We start from the raw sequence: 18301 nt of genomic DNA on the forward strand, positions 1-18301 counted from the left end.
TCTGTTTACTGGGTCGAAATTTTCTCATACCGATATATTATTTAATATATTAATTTCAGTAAACATTATTATATTTACAAAACTTTTATAAATAAGGTTTTTTTCCAAATACGCATTAAAAATAATGTACTTAAATTCATATAAAAATAATAATTCATGTTATTCACACTGCGGCTATGTTTGAATATATATTAATAATTTCTTTCCGATACATTAATTGAAGGAAAATCTTTTAAATTGTAAAGCAGTTGTTATCGAGCAACCGTAACAGAATCATGGCTAAGGGAACAAAGGATATTGAAAAGGGTCCTGGGATGACCTTTACAAGTTATGTCAGCAAGTGCAAAGGAATATTACGAATCGCCCTTCTATGGATCCTTATTATTTCTGATATACTACTATTGGTAAGTGATTTTACTTCATTAGTGGTCTCTTTTCATTTCTAATACTGAGCGACGAGGTTTTTCTTAAACCATTCCATTCCATCCAAACCATTCAGGTTTGAAATATTTTACATATAATAATATTTAAATTTATTTGCTTTAGTTTTGACAACTCTATCCTTTATTATTTATATCTTTTAATTTTTTAAATGACTTTTAATATTATTTATTTTAATATAATTTTCTGAAGTTGTTTGGGAATATTTTACCTTAACAAAAGAAGGATAGGTTAAAACATTATTAGATGGTGAAAACTCAAAAAAAAGAAGGCATAAAGGCAAATATTATTATTTATCCTTTATGCATATTGGAGATATGAAAATTAGTTCAATAAAACTTTTAAAAAGCTTTAGTACTGTCTCTTAGACGATATATACTGTTTTGATATTCAATAAAGAAAAACGGACAATATTTATATTATTAGTAATACGGTACAAACTATGTATTAATATATATTATTATTATATATATTATATTATTATATTATTATTACTATTATTATTATTAATATATATATATATATATATATATATATATATATATATATATATATATATATATATATACGCGGGTTTATCTGGACTGGACCTATTGTTTAACGTGGGCTCCGAACCACGGTCCTTGGCTTTAAGTCAGAGGCCATTTCGGAAGACCTCCCGTCTTACCCAGCCTGGTTACTGGCGTGACTGGGATGGTTATTCCTTTTCGGATTTTCTACTGTTGCCTATAAAGATATTTGCAATTATAATCAGAAACATAAAGTGCATCCATGCCCCAGCAGGATTCGCACCCGCGACGTTCTGTCGCCTTAACCGTTGCACCAACGAAGCTGGCATTTTACGCACTTAATGATTATCCGTGAGCAGGTCACACGTTTTCAATCTCAAAATATACTATATAAACACCTTTTTGGTCAGTTCTTGAGTACTTTGTTTAGTTTGAATCATATGAGTAATAGTTTAATATAAGTAAGAGTTTTAGTTACGTGTACGAAAGATGAAACATTAAAATTAAAAAGTATGGGTACTACACTATTCACAAATAGACGGTAGGTAAGTATATTTACATAAATATAATGATGAGAATATTTATTTGAGCTTTAAACAATTAACTAAGAAATATACAAATATGTATTCAATTCTATGAATTATATAAGTTACAACAGACTTTAATCTAAAAAGAAACATAAATATCAGATTTGTATCGTAATACCCGAAGAAAACACAATTTTATATAATCTCCCGGTCCTCTTTTTTTATTTCTAAATGGTATCTTGACAACAAATTTTATTATCAGACCTACACATTTTTTTTTTGGATTAGGATTGTTCTTATTTCCATGTTTTATTGTGAAAAATCAGTACCATGTATTTTATTTGGTATTGTTTTTAGTATATACTTTGTTTACTAACTTTAGTCCATCGATTGCCGCTACTTCTTCCCAACTTTCAAGCAATTTACGGATTCCATCTCAAAACAACTATGTATCTTTTGAGGCTACCTACGAATGGACCAATTTTTGGATATCTTTATAAGAAGTTGAGCGTTGCTTAGACAGATCACGACTCATATATCGGCACAAGTGGTTATCAGTGTCCGTAGAATAAGACGAGTGGGGTAACACTTTCCATTTTAATGTTTCCAAGTATGTTTTAACCAGTTTTACAATATGTTGTCGAACGTTATCATGCTGAAAAATGACATTGTTGGGTCTTTGTCTTCGGTATCAAAATAATCACTTTTAAAATGTCCAAACCAATATTCACATGTTGAAATCGATGAAAAGTGGTTCCCATAAGCCTCACAGAGTGTTCGATGACCTTTAGCCGTCTTTTTCTTGACTTTCTTGAAACTGAAGTTCAAATATTTTTGTTTGTTGAAACGTGACTTCGATGATATGAAATATGCTGAATAGTGGAGCGTCAGTGAGGCATCAACATGAAGTTAATTGCAGATACACCCGATACGATTTAATATACGGAAACAGGATCTGTTGCAAATCCTTTCAAATTAATTTATAGACCTTATAGACTAAACCAGATCTTTTATTAATACTTTTCCATCATGTGCTTTCCTTGTCCAACTTCCTCAAAAGTGTACTATAGTACGTATTCGATAAAAAATTACTCTTATCTCTTAAGAAAACCGATGATGAAACCTTTGTGATCAATTATTAGGCTTGGCCTTGAAATATTTTGTTTTTTGTTTAAATAGAATGGCTACAAAATTAACAATTCTCAATTGAAAATATTTTTTCTCGAGAATCAAGTATTCTATTATGTTATGTTATTTGATTTACCTTTCATTTTCATTTTAGTTGTATGGTTTTGTGATCCTTGGTTTGGGAGTACACGTGAAACAAGAAAATATCCTCATTACTACTCTTGTTTATAGAACAACCTTTGATATAATTGGTAGTATTTGTATTGGGGTTGGTGTGCTTACATCCACGCTTATTGCTCCCGCAGGTATAATAGCAGCTTATTGGTCACATAGAACACTATTAAAATTGGTAAGTATCTAATATTTTATTTTGAACCAGGCAATTATATTATATGGTAGCACAGGTTAATATTAATTATTAGCTTGCATGTATTCTGATCAGGGGTAGCTATTCGTGAAAACGCAAAGTATAAATGTAAACAATCATAATTTTAATATTTCTCTACATAAAACAGCAATTTAACTATTAAGTTAATCAGTACATAAAGATGTTATTTATGAGACATTCAAAATTGAATTTTCCACATTTAATACTATTATTATTTCATTTGAGGACTTCTGATGCCGAAAGCCAACTAACATTTTCAGAAAATTGTGGTGATTCCGCTCCATCATTTTCTTAATTTAGTTGTGGTTTTAGTGGCTTAAAAGTGAAGATTTTTTGCCACTGCATGACCAAAAGAGCTCGAAAACCGAGTTTGCAAAACTCGTATACCCAAAACCCAGCTCAAATTATCATAAAGCGTTCAGACAGCTTAGCAGTTAATCCTGATGCTTACGTGTGATGAAAAATATTCAAAATAAGGAAAAAGTATCAAAAAATCATCAAATTTTAAAATGTGTAAAATCTGTCCATTTTTTTCCAGATAACAGGTCAATTGAAAAGTCACCTGCCTACCATACACATTTTTTGCCAAAATTAGTTTTTTTAACATAATATATAACATAATTCCCTTCAGGGTGATACATTGATTATAGCGACCCTCCAACTTGTACTACTGGTACTATTTTTGTAGTACGATTTAACCTTTGCTTCAAAATAGGCCTCAGTTTCGTCGATCACCTCTTCATTCGACAAAAATTTCTTCACAGCGAACATTGTTTTGAGATCTGAGAACAGAAAATAGTCGCTGGGGGCCATATTTGGACAATACGGTGGATGAGGAGCAATTGGAAGCCCAATTCATGAATTTTTGCCATCGTTTTCACTGACTTGTGACACGGTGCATTACATTGGTGAAGCAGCCCTTTCTTTTTCTTCAAATGCGGCTGTTTTTCGGCAATTTCGTCCTTTAAACGGTCCAATAACGCTATGAAATAGTCGCTGTTTATGGTCTTTCCTTTTTCAAGGTAGTCAATGAAAATTATACCATGCGCATCCCAAAATACAGACGCCATAATCTTGCCAGCTGACTGTTGCATTTTCCCACGCTTTGTAGCGGGTTCATCGTCCATTCGGATGACTGTCGATTGGACTTCGGAGTGAAATGATGGAGCCAGCTTTCATCCATTGTCATATATCGACGCAAAAACTCGGGTTTATTACGATTGATCATCTTCAAACACTGCTCCGAATCATCAACTCGTCATTGTTTTTGGTTAAAAGTCAGCCTGCGCGGCACCCACTTTGCACAAAGCTTTCTCATACCCAAATATTCGTGAATGATATGATGTATACGTTCAGTTGATATCTTTAGTGTCTGCAATTTCATTCAATTCAATTTCAATTTACGGGCATTCTAAATCATTTTTAGGATTTCGTCGGTAACAATCTCTTTTGGGCGTTCACTACGATCACTATCTTCGGTGCTCATTTCACGTACCAATCCTTGATGGTTGATTTTTCTGGGACAGTGTCCGAAAACTCGGGGTCAAGCCAAGTTTTTGCTTCAACTGTATTTTTTACTTTCAAAAGGTAATATTTGATCAAAACGCGAAATTCCTTTTTATCCATTTTTTTACAGTAACAAAAGTAGCTGCAGTCAAAATGGTATAATTCACAAACTAATGATCCGACAGATGTCAAATTTATACACGCATCTTTTGAGGGTTAGTAGCGCCATCTATGTGCCAGGCCGGGGACTTTTGGATTGCCCTGTTAGAAAGAACATTTTTTGTGGTGAATTTTAAGTAGTAATGAAAGGTCGATCTACTATCTATATGAATTCGAAGAGCCATTCACATCAATATCGAAGCGGAATTTTTATCGTCATAAAATTTTGCCATAAATATGGTGGCATCATTAAAGTGTAGTGCATTCAAGTTACTAAAATTGAATAAAACTTACTGGAGTTGTTATTAACATCAAATAAACAAATTGAAGGACGCATTGTTGTAAGAGTCAGTAACACACGCAAAATCATCCTCTTGCATGACAACGCTGATTAGTCCAGCGTTTCAACTCATATCTTTTAAACTTTTTCTCAATACATGCCTTTTTAAAATAGCAAAATAATCAGAATACACACAAGCACCCCACAAGACAAATTTTCGTGGGAAATTTCGGTAAATATTTGAAAGGAATATTTCTCGACTTTGTTAAATGCAATCTAACTGAATATCAATTTTGATAATAAAAATCATAGAAATTTTAGAAAGAATTTTGAAATAAAGCTTAGAAGAATATCAAATCCAATATATTGTTAATATATTAAACATCTAATTAGTAAGAATATTTACAGCATAATGTGGTACTGCTAATATTCCTGATGGTGGAAGGAGTGGTTTTATGGTACAGCGTTAGGTATTATGAAAGAAACAATCTGATGAGTTTTAAAGAACACTTAGAGCAAGCATGCGATGGTCTCATTGTTAATGTAAGTATATTATATTAATTTACATGTAATAATTTCACTGTCCAAAAAGAAAAAAATTGAATGCTTTCTCAAATTTGTTGGGTTAAGTAAAATAAACATTACAAGCAAACTTGTATTAGCTCTAGTTTTTGTCACATTTAATGAATATCACATTATCATTTTAAAGAAAATGGTAAGTAAAAATTCTTGTTTTAATTACCATTATTCTCTAAATCGTCGAACAAACCTAAACCATTAGTGCTTCAATAAATCAATTGATATTAGTCTAGTAAGTCTTCTTGAGTTATTTTTTATTCATACTCTCTTTTTCCAAATTCAACATTTTAGATGAAGTAGAAACTGATAAATTGCTTTAATATCAAATAGTAGATAGAGTAGTAGGAATATTCCAATATTTAAATATATTTTTTGGTACTTAGTGGCGTTTCGCTTTTACTAAGTGGTTTTAAATTATATCATATATAACTACAAAAATAACACTCATCTATAAGGTGATTATGATCTATTATGATCATCTTCATATCAAAAATTAGAAAAATGGGGTGAGATAGATATATTGTCTATTAAAAGTTATTTTGTATATACATGTCATCTAAATATGTGACGTCAAAACGTTGCAATGTTACAGCATCAATTCGAAATTATCGAATTTTTTTTAAATACTACATTGTTTTAATTAAAATTTTAGTATGACACGGATCCAATGCAATGTTGTGCACAGGCTGATGTTGATATATGCATTCCATACAGAACAAAACAACAATATAAAGGAAAGAAAACAGCCGTTTTTGAGAGCGACTGTAGAGATGCCAAACCATTTTATCAAGAATTGTTGTTATTTGTCTATGATGCCATGATAATAACATGTTTTACCATAATTATTCAGGTAAGAAAATTTATCTATACTAGAGTTGTGTGATAAGTACCTGGTCTGCGCTAGAAGTGACATTTTTCGTAAATATTGGATACGCCAATGAGTCCCAGTCATTATTAACGGATAATTATTTCTGTCAACTGCAAAAATTTAAATGTACCTTAAGTGAAATTTAATAATCATTCCAATTTTATATATATTTATAGTATATTTATGGTATATTACTATATGAAAATAATAGAAAATAGTTTTGCACTTAAAAAAATGTTTTTTAGTCAAGATCAGGTATTTATTGTTAAAACACTCTCTTATTGTCATTGAGACCCAACATTCAACTCAACATCAACTCATCTAACTTTGAGTCTTTATAAGAGTATTTATTCTTAGTGATTTAAATCGCCAATTAATTTTAATAAAACAAAAAGCTTTTAATTAGAAAATAATAAAAAGGAATAGATGTTTCAAATATGTATCCCATTGTTGATATAGTCAGAGATTAAAAATTAAAATCTTTAAAATTATCTTTCTTTTTGTTCTTCTTGGTCATCAGTTGTTGAGCTTATTATGATACACGCGGGTCTGTGTTCATGTAGTTTTAAACAATGTTCAACTAAATATAAAATTTAATTTAGTATTCACTGAATATTGACAAATATTGGTAATTAAATCATACATGCTATTTAATCAATATATCATATTTCATATGACCAATGGTGAGCTTCTGCAGCTTTCCTCTCTTTTACGAAAAATAAAAAGTACGAATATTTGTAAAGTTGCTAGTCTTCCCTTGAATATAAGAAGATATTGACGATTGCAAATAATACTCGAAATCATTGTTATATATTATTGGATTTTCCGGAAAAAATAATATGTTTGTTTAATCATTATATAAATTATGTTTTATTTGAAGTCAGAAATTTCGCCTGTACCAAGTGAGAATATTTAAAAAAATAATTCATTAAAGTATTTTATTTCCGTATTAACACTCGAATGGTTTGACATTTTTACAACACAAAAAACATCGAATCGGATGATTATTATATTTATATATGAAATAGAAAAATTTATTATTTTAAAATAAATTAATTTTGTTATTTAAGATATTAAATATAATGTCCCTTCATTTAACATTAATGAAAAATTTTCCACATTTAGAAATGAGACATAATTGAAAATTTTTGTTAAATTAGTAATTTATTTTGGCAATTAATAAAAGCACCATTTAACCTGTTCTGAAAGATTTAATAAAATAACACAATAGTAGAATAGTACAGTAGTAAAGCAATAAAAGGACACGTAGTAACTTTTGCATTTTTGGTATCTTTGATGGTGCTATCTGGTTCTTACTAAACCTCTCATTTTATCTCCTTTAACAAGAACATGCTGTAAAAATGATATTGTAAAAAGAAATTTGCTTAAAATTATACAAGGAAGTATAAAAAGCAGATACAAGCAAAAACTGCGTAAAAAATTTCAGATCGAAAAAAAAATTTGTCAGTTGTTGTATTTGCACCTTCGGCTCACGAGTGACTCCAATGAGCATTGAGAAACTACGAGAAAGTGAACAAAATCTATTATATGATTATCCAGTTGAGCGCAGGTGTACTTAAAAAAATTATATTATGTTAATTTGGTTGGTTGAGACTTAAATTTAATTAATTGACATTATTTAATTTTTTTGTTTGAAAGACCATTAACTAACTACAATACGAATACGATTATCTATATTAATTAATGGAATTGAAAGTGGAATAAACTAACTCAAAATAAAATCAAACTTATATCAGTAGATAGTTAATGTTGCTCAAATTTACTAATATAACTTTCTTTTTAACTTAATAACTGAAAAAGCTTTTAACTGAGGTATTGAAAACAATAATGAAAACGAAAGAAAGAAAGAAAATATATTCACATAGTATGGTATTTCCTTTGAATTTGAATGTTTTTGCAGCACCAACGTGCTCTAAATGTTGGGTGTATATATACTTTTATTGTAATTTTTCATTTAGTTCTTGCGTCTATATACTTGTCATACCCCAACCATTCAATATTGTCTATAACAGTATCAGTACCTATTTATTACATATTCTTATCAAATGTACATGCTTAAACATTTTATATTTTAGTAACCACTAGGAACTGTGATATTAATATTTCTATATACAAACATAACATATCCTACTAAACAGCGTTGGATAAGATAACATTTTGTATTATTTACCATTATGCGAACTTTGAAAATAACCATATACCAGTAATTTTGCTGATATTATTACATCTAGAAAATAGTATAACTTTTATTCATAGTTTAAATTTAGTTACGATTTCAAATACATACACTTTCTCTATTAATTTATAGTATACTAACAGGTACCTGTTGATGCAGATGGATACTGGGATTAATATATATTCTTAAACTAAATTTGTCGTCTCAGCTTTGATATAGTTTGTTTATTTCTTCGATTACCAATAAAAAACTAATGTTGTTTTTCTGAATTTCATTAATGTTTCACAATCATATATTAGAAATTAATAAGAAAGTGAAAACGTAACCATAGAATTAACAAATAATAAATATTACCAAATGTATATTGTCGTAATGCGCATGCCCATAACCAACCAATCATATACTACATGTTGTCTGTAGTTTCACATTGAGAACATGGTTACGAGTGAGTACTCTTACCATAAATAGATTTAAAAGACAAATTAAATGTGTACACATAATATAACATCTGCAGTCTATCCAAAATTATTTTGTATAAACGTCATCTAAATTTGTGACGTCAAAACGTCGCAATATTATCGTATCAACTGTGAGTTTTAGTTCAGTTTGGCTTTGACATACAACAAAATTCTAATATAAATAAAATAATTAAACGAAAATAATGTTATCAATATGTATATAATTTATTTTAACATTATAGTAAATTTAACTACAACTAAGTACACAGTTATAATAGTTTGTAGGTTTGTATTTACATTGAAGTGTCCATACCACCTATTAAGTAGAGTTTGTAGCTGTATCCTCTGGAGGCCTAATCGACCTAATTAACAATTGTTTATCTAAGTAATATATTTTACTTTCATTAGAGAGCATATTCACCTTTTACGCTTAGTTAAGGTGTCCTCCGTTACAGTGTTTTAATTTAAATTAGATTTAATCACTGTATTATCCTTAATGCATTAGCCGTATCTAAAGTTACTATTCTTTCTCTCCGGACACACCTTAACCAAGAGCTATATATATTCTGAACAATTACGCACATATTTGTGCAAATAAATATTTTACTTTCTACAATATAATTTCCTACAGTTATCATACATTAATTATATACTCATCTTTACTTGTGTCCACTCTCATCACCCTGTCTTAGAAATTGGAAGCATTGAATCATATAAGCTCTCCATTTCCAATCTATTACACATTTGTTTACAGTTCCATAATTTATCAATTTTCGCTTAAATGTGTTTGATCGAGTTCATCCAAACCGAAAGCTCCATTCCTTCGAAGTTAACCATTCCTGTTTCCAGCATGAAGTACAAAACATCTGCGATGAAATATTAATAAATGTTATGAATAATAAAACGTAATATATTGTTATTCTAAAGTTACCTTTTTCTTTTTTCCTTCAAGTCTTGTTATCATAACAATATTTTTATTATCATTATTATTTATTATTATTATTATTTAATATCTGATAGAACTAACATCAAGCTGATCTTGAATATTCATTTTTTGAGATATTTCAGTGAACGTGTCTATACTAATATTCAGTGTAGCTGCATCACGCTGAAACATATTTTCAGCAAATTAATATTTAACAGTAAAAATATTTACCTCTAACGAATTTTACTGGCAATAGGGAGTCTCCAATATCTCGTTCCTGTTCAAAGTAATCAGGGTAATAATAAGCAGCGAAATTTATCAAAACAAACAAAGCATTAAAATGACGTTTGTTGGTTTATAACCTCTTATTACTATTGTTTTGAATAATTTTGCAAACATTTGACAACCGGCAAATTTGGTTACACGTTTATACTTATGGAAGCATTGTGTTTTTTTAACTAGAATAAAATGAAAATCAAAATATTGTCTGATTCTAAAACGAATTTACAAATCGCGGCAGGCAATCCAGTAAACATAATGATGTATGTGCAAAATAACTTTGGATAGACTACATACTTTGTTGTCTCGACAAACTTATCACAATTTGAAATTATTTTTGTTCTCAATTTAATATCATAACATCATTTCAATCCAACTAATATTAATTTCTTTTAGGCACTCGCCTTTTTGTTTGGATACTTCTTTCAAAAGACCATACCGCCTAAGTATATGATAGAAGCTCCCAATCTACCGCAAGTAGTAAAAGAGAAAAAACGAAAACGCAAAACTCAAGGATCGTTCGTTCGTCTGGTCTTAGTGATCTTCATAATAAAGCGTGTAGTATTCTTCTTTATCTTTCCGATTATTGTAACGATCATATTCTATTTCATGAAAAAATCGACGGAAAAAGTCGAAGTACCAGTTGATGGATTGGGTTCAATGAAACTGTGGGATATTATAAAATCTGTCGTAGGAGTTAAATAGATTGTTTCAAGTTAACAATAGTAAAGTTTTGATTGTTGTTGTTGAAATTTGAACCAAGTTTTTGTGTGAATATATGACATGTTATATTACGAATCCTCTGTATACTAGTACACTAGTTCTGTATATTTTCATACACAGAGTTTGTGCCTATACAATACAATTAGAAAATTATAGGAAATAACTAATTATCTCTTCATAAATTGTATGGACACATGCAATTAAAAATCTTTTAAAATACCAAACAATAACACAAAAGGAACTTACCATCTAAGATATCGGAAATTAATTATTAAATTAATAAAAAAACTTATTACTAAATACATTTCTAAGTTTTTTGAGAAGTTAAATTGAAAATGAGTATACGTCTGAAAGATATATGATCCACTAAATAACTTTCATTTTATTGTTTATATATGACGATTTTGCTTATAATTGGACATTTTTAAAATTATTTTATTAAGAAATTTGTCTTATTATTCAAAATAATGATTCCCTGCTATATAAATGAAACATTACAATTTTATGATATATTATTAATAACTTATCTATATCTAATTATATGATATTGATTTAGTTCTAATTACACATAAAATTATTCGAATTTCTCTAATTTTCTGTATAAAGTATATTATCTATTATTTAATTATTTTCTAATTAAAATGTTTTTTAAATTAACTTGGTAGAAATTTGCTGCAGACATGAAATTTTGTAAGATATATTTGCTTTTTTTCTTCTTTAGAATTAGTAACAATAATATACCTGCTTGTTGAACATGAACAAAAATTAACAAGGAATTCGATCTAAATATTATTATTTAGCTTCAAAATAAAATATTTATGTTTTAACATAATCACTGCCGACTTGACTGGCACAGTGGTTAAGGTGACAGGACAGTCTTCCTACTGTCCCGATTCGCGTGTTCTAATCCTTCTGGGACGTGGTTCTATATTTATACTTGTGACTATTCCAATCAAAATGATCGCTCTTTTTGAAAATATATATCGCTTGCCCTCTTCCCCTCGTTTCAAATAGTTGATTACGTTCATTAGTGATCATTCTGAAACATCAGAGTCAAATAATTTATCTGTATGAAGTGGTAATAATGAACTCATAATTCATCGTTGTCACATCAATTCTCACTACATTCAAAAGCTATCGTTTTCTGAATCACGATAATATTAACAAATGTTTTAACAACTTTTCAGTCGACATTGGTTCTTTTATGTTAGACGAAACTTTCCATGTACTACTTTCCATTTCTATATGGCTCATAGATCATCGGCTTGTTTTTCATCAACAGTTGATAGCTTTTTAGGCTCATAATTATGAAATATCATTACTCATGTCTTTACAATGAAATTAGGATAAATTATAAATTATAAATATTAGAATGTTTAATTTGCATTGACATAGCATTACAACACGTCTTCATATCATTACTCAAAATTGGCTGGATGAACGCAACAAATTCAAACTGCTTATGAAAATTCTATATCTAAATTGGTTCATGTTCGAAAGGCATGTAAGCTATTTTATAATTTACCCACGTATTATCTATAGATAATTTTAATAATTATACACAATACAAGTGAATGTTACATGGCATTTCTATGACCAATTAAATAACTAAACACTTAATATAAATTTTTACTAAATGATCGACTCACCGAGAAGGTTTCTATTGTTAAAGATTTACAGTAACAAGCTATTTTAGATGTTACAACAGATTAGTAATGGTTATTATCAAGTGGCATATAAGAAACTACACAAACCGAATAAATACTGTTATTTTGACGATTCGACTCCTTGAACTATCATCATCATTACATGTCACATTTTTTTAGAGTGTTTGTTTCCTCTCCGGATTTTTCTACCGAAAAATGTTAGCATTATCGCCGGAAGAAAAGAAGAGAAGAGAGATTAAGTTGATTTACGAACAAAATCAAGGAAGATGTTACAGGGCGTGGTTAAAATCGAAACGTTTTATACTGAAGAAGTTTATGTTACTTATATTTGGTGCCATATTTTGTATGGCGGTTGTAATTGGAAAGCTTTGGTATAAGGGTTTTAAAATTAAGTATAGAAATATTGACATTGACCTGTTGATGGTTATGCACAATGCGTTCAATAGAGATCATGGACCACCTCGTTAAGATAACTTTTTTAAAATCGATATACATATATTTTGTTTATAGCACCATTACTTGCCATATTATTGTTAATTTCCTAAAACGTAATAGTCTTACGCTTATATGTGATGATTATTTGTAAACACTTAAATATATAATGTAAAAATAAAATTAAATATTTATAAAAATATATATTTTTTTATATATATATTTTATTATATATGTATATTTTTGTCTATAAACTATTATAAATAATTTATAGACAATTTAAAAATGAACACAAATACAGAACTACTAACACAACCATAACGAAGTGGTAATGGTTATTTGGATCTAAATCATTAGAATCTAAACTTAAAGTAGACTAGATTCTATGGAGAAAATTGATCCTGTTAAGGCATTTTTAAAATTTTGCATCCCATACTTAGTTTTAATCTTGCTGAGCCGTGGACAGTCGTTCTATATGTGGTAGACTGAAATAAAGGCACGGTGACAAAACTCACAGTGAGTAGACGGGCTCGAAGTCATCAAGTGACCGTGCGAGAAACGACAGTGGTCCAATCTCAGTCAATTCAAAGCTACGGCATGGTGACGAAGGGAAGGAACGCGAAGAGAGGAGAAAAATTAGTTTTAAAGCTCAGCTCAAAAATATGCTTGTGATTGGCTTCCTGCGCCCAACGACGTTGTACCTCGCTATTTGTGAAACACGATACGAATGGTATAAGGTCGGTATGGACACAAACATCCGTGATGCGGAGAGGAGATGATGTTACCGATTTAGCCCCACTATCCGCGCGCTCATTTCCCGGTATACCAATGTGAGAAGATATCCACAGTAAACTTGTCCTGATCCCATTCAGATACAGGGTACAGATAATTGACAGTGAATCGGTGACCAGGTGATGGTTGAACTTCTGTTCCAGGAAACAATCGAGAGCATTTCGGGAGTCGGTCAGGATTACCCATTCTTTGAACGTTTGTGCTGAAATGTATAATAAAAACTTGAATATCGCAGAAAGTTCAGTGGCCAGTGCTGAACCCTGTTCAGCCTGCTTGTCCCCCACAAATGTACTGGCAAACTCGCTACGAGATCCATCATCCAAGCCACAGAACTTGGACCGAATAAGGTTTCGACAATGTTCTTTTTTATAAAATAGACATAATGATATGTTTATGAAGGGGGTAGTAAAGGTCTAAGGGGGAAGATTGGGGTAGTGTACAAGGAGGGGATGCAACAATCCAATTGCAGCTCCGGGTAGAAGACCTGCAATTAAGAGAGAGGTAGGAGTAGAGTAGTTAGGGATAAGACGGTCCAGGGCGGGTGGATGACTCCAAGTGGAGGTCAGATTTAAGGAAGATGGTAGAGCAAGCGATCTCACAGCGAACTTTAGTGAAAGTAGATCCCACGATAAGAAAGTGGTGAGGTGGTTATAAGACCCAAGTGCCCAAGTTAATTGTAGGGGAGGATCGGCACCCAGCGATATTCTGAGTGCAGTATATTGAATGGCTTCTAGGGATTTGAGGTAAGTTGGAGTCTGAGTAAGTTTGAGGTAAGAAATAGTCTAGCATAGGAAAGATAATATATTTATTATATTTATATTTATAAAATTCAAACTTCCAACATCACTTCATATAATGGAAAATGACGAATGAATTCAGCAATAAAAAGGGGCATACAATGAATCACCATCGCATGACAAGTTTACTCTTTGTAGTAAATAAAATGAACACTGTTAAGGGATTACCTTGCGAGATCTGAAAAAGGAATACAAATTAAAAAGGCCCCAACAACATTATGCGCCCATTAAGCATAGTGATAACACTTCTGGTGGGAACTTCTGGGGCTGGGAATAATAAAGCAAAAAGGGGGTACTTTCTAAAAATCTATAAACGTATTTAATTGTTCCCGTCTGAAATATCCGTTGTTGAAGGAAAATATTTGACTGACTCTCTTAATATTTAACTCAAATGGATCTATTCAAATAAATTTACTGTTAGGGAAGTAAAACGTACAATAATAAATTGAATTAATATTAAAAAATCTCCCAAATTTGATTATCCATGACTGGAGTATCTTTCAGAAAATTGCTTCAGAGGCTTCATATGGATTTTTTTTCAGTCGATAGTCACAAAACATTTGAACCATTCGATAGCTAAAAAATAGTTGAGTGAAAAGAGATGCTACTATTTAATTTGAATGCACAACTGATTTTTAGGGAGAAATGAAAAGAGATTATATTAAATTATCAAGCTTTCAAACAACAGTATAAAATTAAGATTATATTTTAGTGTTATGGCCCCACATAAGTTTTATCGTATTTCAAATATATTGAAATATAATATACAATTAGTAATATAGAATGAGATATATAATTCTATTTTGAAAATAGAAAGAAACTTTAAAGTATAAAAGGCTCCCACTTATATGGAGAGTATTTGACAATTGAAAAATGCATAATAGTTGGCAAGATAACATAAAACTCTTGTAGCTTGCTTAAAAATTTACTTAGTCTTCCTATACTTAAAATCAAACGTTTGTCCTAAATATCGATTTTATATTCTCTTGAACAGCAAAGCAGCCCACGTAAAATAAATTAAAAAAAAAAAGAAATAAAAGAACATTTTTTAAACTTAAGTTACACTAATAAATAATACTTTAAGAGGGAGTTTCTAAAGATTGTTAATTCTACTAATCCTACTTTAATTTCATCATCATCATCACTGTAAGGCAACACATCGAATGACAAAAAAACTACCCGTTAGAAAGGTTTAACAAATAAATAGTCTTCTAAAATACGTCATTTATAGCTGTGTAGGATATATAATAATAAAAAAAAATTGTTTCTTTTTTCAAAAGGATTTTAGTATTTATCAATCAAATTTATATTCAAACGTTTTCGATATAAACATAGTGTAATACAACTATTTCAGAGAAAAACGTAGGTCCGCAATATACAGCTCTTTAAGGGATGTAGATTATGGTTTCTTACGTAGTTAGGAAACATAGGTTTTTAAATGATGTAAAGATCCACGACGAAGGTTAATGGAACTTCCAGACATTTCTTTTAAAAACATAAAACACAGTTAAAAAAGATTCGTTATTTCAATTTGTGTATCTAAAAGAAACCTGGATATTCCTAAATAGAAAATTGGACCACACATGTCAAGAAGCTAATAAAAAGAAGGTAAAAGGTAAAAAATGGAAAACGTAAAATCTAAAGAATTCAATTTGATTAGGCTTTTTAATAATTAATTGCAGATCTATCATTATTCATGCAGGTTTGAATATAAAATGTTAAAACATTTGTAGGAACCATCAGTTATTTTTTTGTACACCACACTATAGCACACTGGTATAAAAAGTACCAAGGCAAGACAGGTGGATCGACAGAGCATGCAATTAAAAGCTTTTTCGAGATATTATATTGAATTAATTATTTATTATGAACTATTCTAAATTCTTACTCGGTAAATATAAATAATATGTTTGATTGTGTTTTACGTAGTGTACTAATTTAGAAATAGGCCTGCAAGAGATACACTATAGATTATATGGCTGAACCATATTTTTCCTACCACTGTATATTCAATCAAATAGAAGTGAATGGGATAAGGCAAAAATTTACTTATTTTTTATTAGGCAAATTTTTATCAGCGAGAATAATGTATGTATGTATATGTCCAATATTTAATATTAAGTAATTAATTAATTAATGGTTAAAACGGCCTTAAAACATTAAAGTTAATTGTAATAGAGAAAGAGATTAATTGTAATAGTTATATTACCTCATACAAGTAATTTCATTTTCTCTGATACGCCATGTTTACAACCACAATTCTACTTTGTTAAGATGAAGTTGGAAGTTTCTTGTGGTTGATATTGGATCTTTGTGTCATGATAAAACTGCCGTATCATCAGCAAACGTATACAACTCTGTATACAATAAATATAATAGTGGACCAAGAACCCCTGTCCGAAGGAATACCTGAATATATTGGATGGAGATCAGTGTATTAGTCAACCTGTTTCACAATAAAATTTTATCTGTGAGTTATAATTTGAGTAGTTGAACGTGCGTATAGGGCAAAATCTTTTTCACTTTAACATGAAGTCCAGTGCGCCACACGAATGCAGCGGAGCAATATTTTTTATCATTTAGGTTTTTATAAATTTTGTTCACTAATCTATGTATTTGTTCTGTTGTTGTAAGCCAGATTGATGGTCTGAAATAATATTTCTCTCTTCTATGATTATTTTGAGTCTTTTAATGTATAGTTTCTCAAAAATTTTAGAGATCGCAGGTAAGAAGCTTATAGGACGATAAGAGGAGAAGTTTTCCGATTTTATTTCTTGGTTTAAGAATCATGATTATTTGAGCTATTTTCCAGTGGGAAACAGGTGTGCCTGGAAAGTGCCAGGAAAGTAATTAAGCCTTAATTCTTATGCACTTTTTTGAGAGCTCTTTTAGGATTCTTCCAGTAGTTAAGTCAAAACCAGTGGCTTTTTAGTACTGATTTCTTTAAGTATTGTTTGTGTTATTTTATTATATCGAAAACAAATTCCTCATCCTTCCCTGTTATAATTGCAACAAATTATTTAATTGAAACATATGTCGTACACTTATAATTCATATTTTTAACAAAATAATTGTAACGTCTTATACTGACAGCCATATTATATAACGAAAAATATTTAAATTTTATATAAAATTTGTGTAAAATTATTGTGACAGTATTGACATGACAGAATCTAGGAATAACATAATGGAGATAGCTTAAAAATATGACATGAGATATTGCCGTGCCTTTATAAATTTTATCTCATCCTAATTTACATAGTTACTTATAACAGATTATAAACAAAAATTTTGTTGTGTCACAACATATTGATTTAAATACTTAGCCAAAATATATTTCTTTATAAAAATTAACCTCTTAAAAACTGAAATATTTTAAAAAGCATATTTTTAAAATACAATGGACTATTCACTATTTAAATACTGATTGACTTTGCGATATAAATCTTTTTATAGTCTTGTCACATTTACCTTCACACTTTTGACCAATATTTTTACAACTATAGGCCATTTGTTTGTAAGAGAAAAATAGATTAACTTTCTAAAAAACAGTACATATATCGTCGGAAACTTCTTGAAAATAAAACGAAGCCTACTGTGTATTTTGTTTTCAGCAAACCTGGTTACGTTTCTTAAAACGAATTTA

General features: G+C 29.9%; 1 protein-coding gene across 2 annotated transcripts; it reads left to right on the top strand.

The window, feature by feature from the left end:
• Positions 1–228: 228 nt before the first annotated feature.
• Positions 229–13268, top strand: LOC143195867 (uncharacterized). Of its 2 annotated transcripts, none has more exons than XM_076403365.1 (5): positions 229–404; positions 2760–2954; positions 5347–5481; positions 6170–6367; positions 10641–11267. In XM_076403365.1, exons 1-5 carry the CDS (start codon positions 276–278, stop codon positions 10947–10949), a joined length of 966 nt encoding a protein of 321 aa, XP_076259480.1. In that variant the 5' UTR covers positions 229–275; the 3' UTR covers positions 10950–11267. The 2 variants fall into 2 exon arrangements, with proteins under 2 accessions (XP_076259480.1, XP_076259470.1); XM_076403355.1 differs by lacking the exon at positions 10641–11267 and adding an exon at positions 12794–13268 and having other exon boundaries at positions 231–404.
• Positions 13269–18301: the final 5033 nt, after the last annotated feature.

Source organism: Rhynchophorus ferrugineus, unplaced genomic scaffold (assembly GCF_030347505.1).
Source record: "Rhynchophorus ferrugineus isolate W39M unplaced genomic scaffold, kcgeb_rfMv2 rfM1, whole genome shotgun sequence".
Lineage (NCBI taxonomy): Eukaryota > Metazoa > Arthropoda > Insecta > Coleoptera > Curculionidae > Rhynchophorus > Rhynchophorus ferrugineus.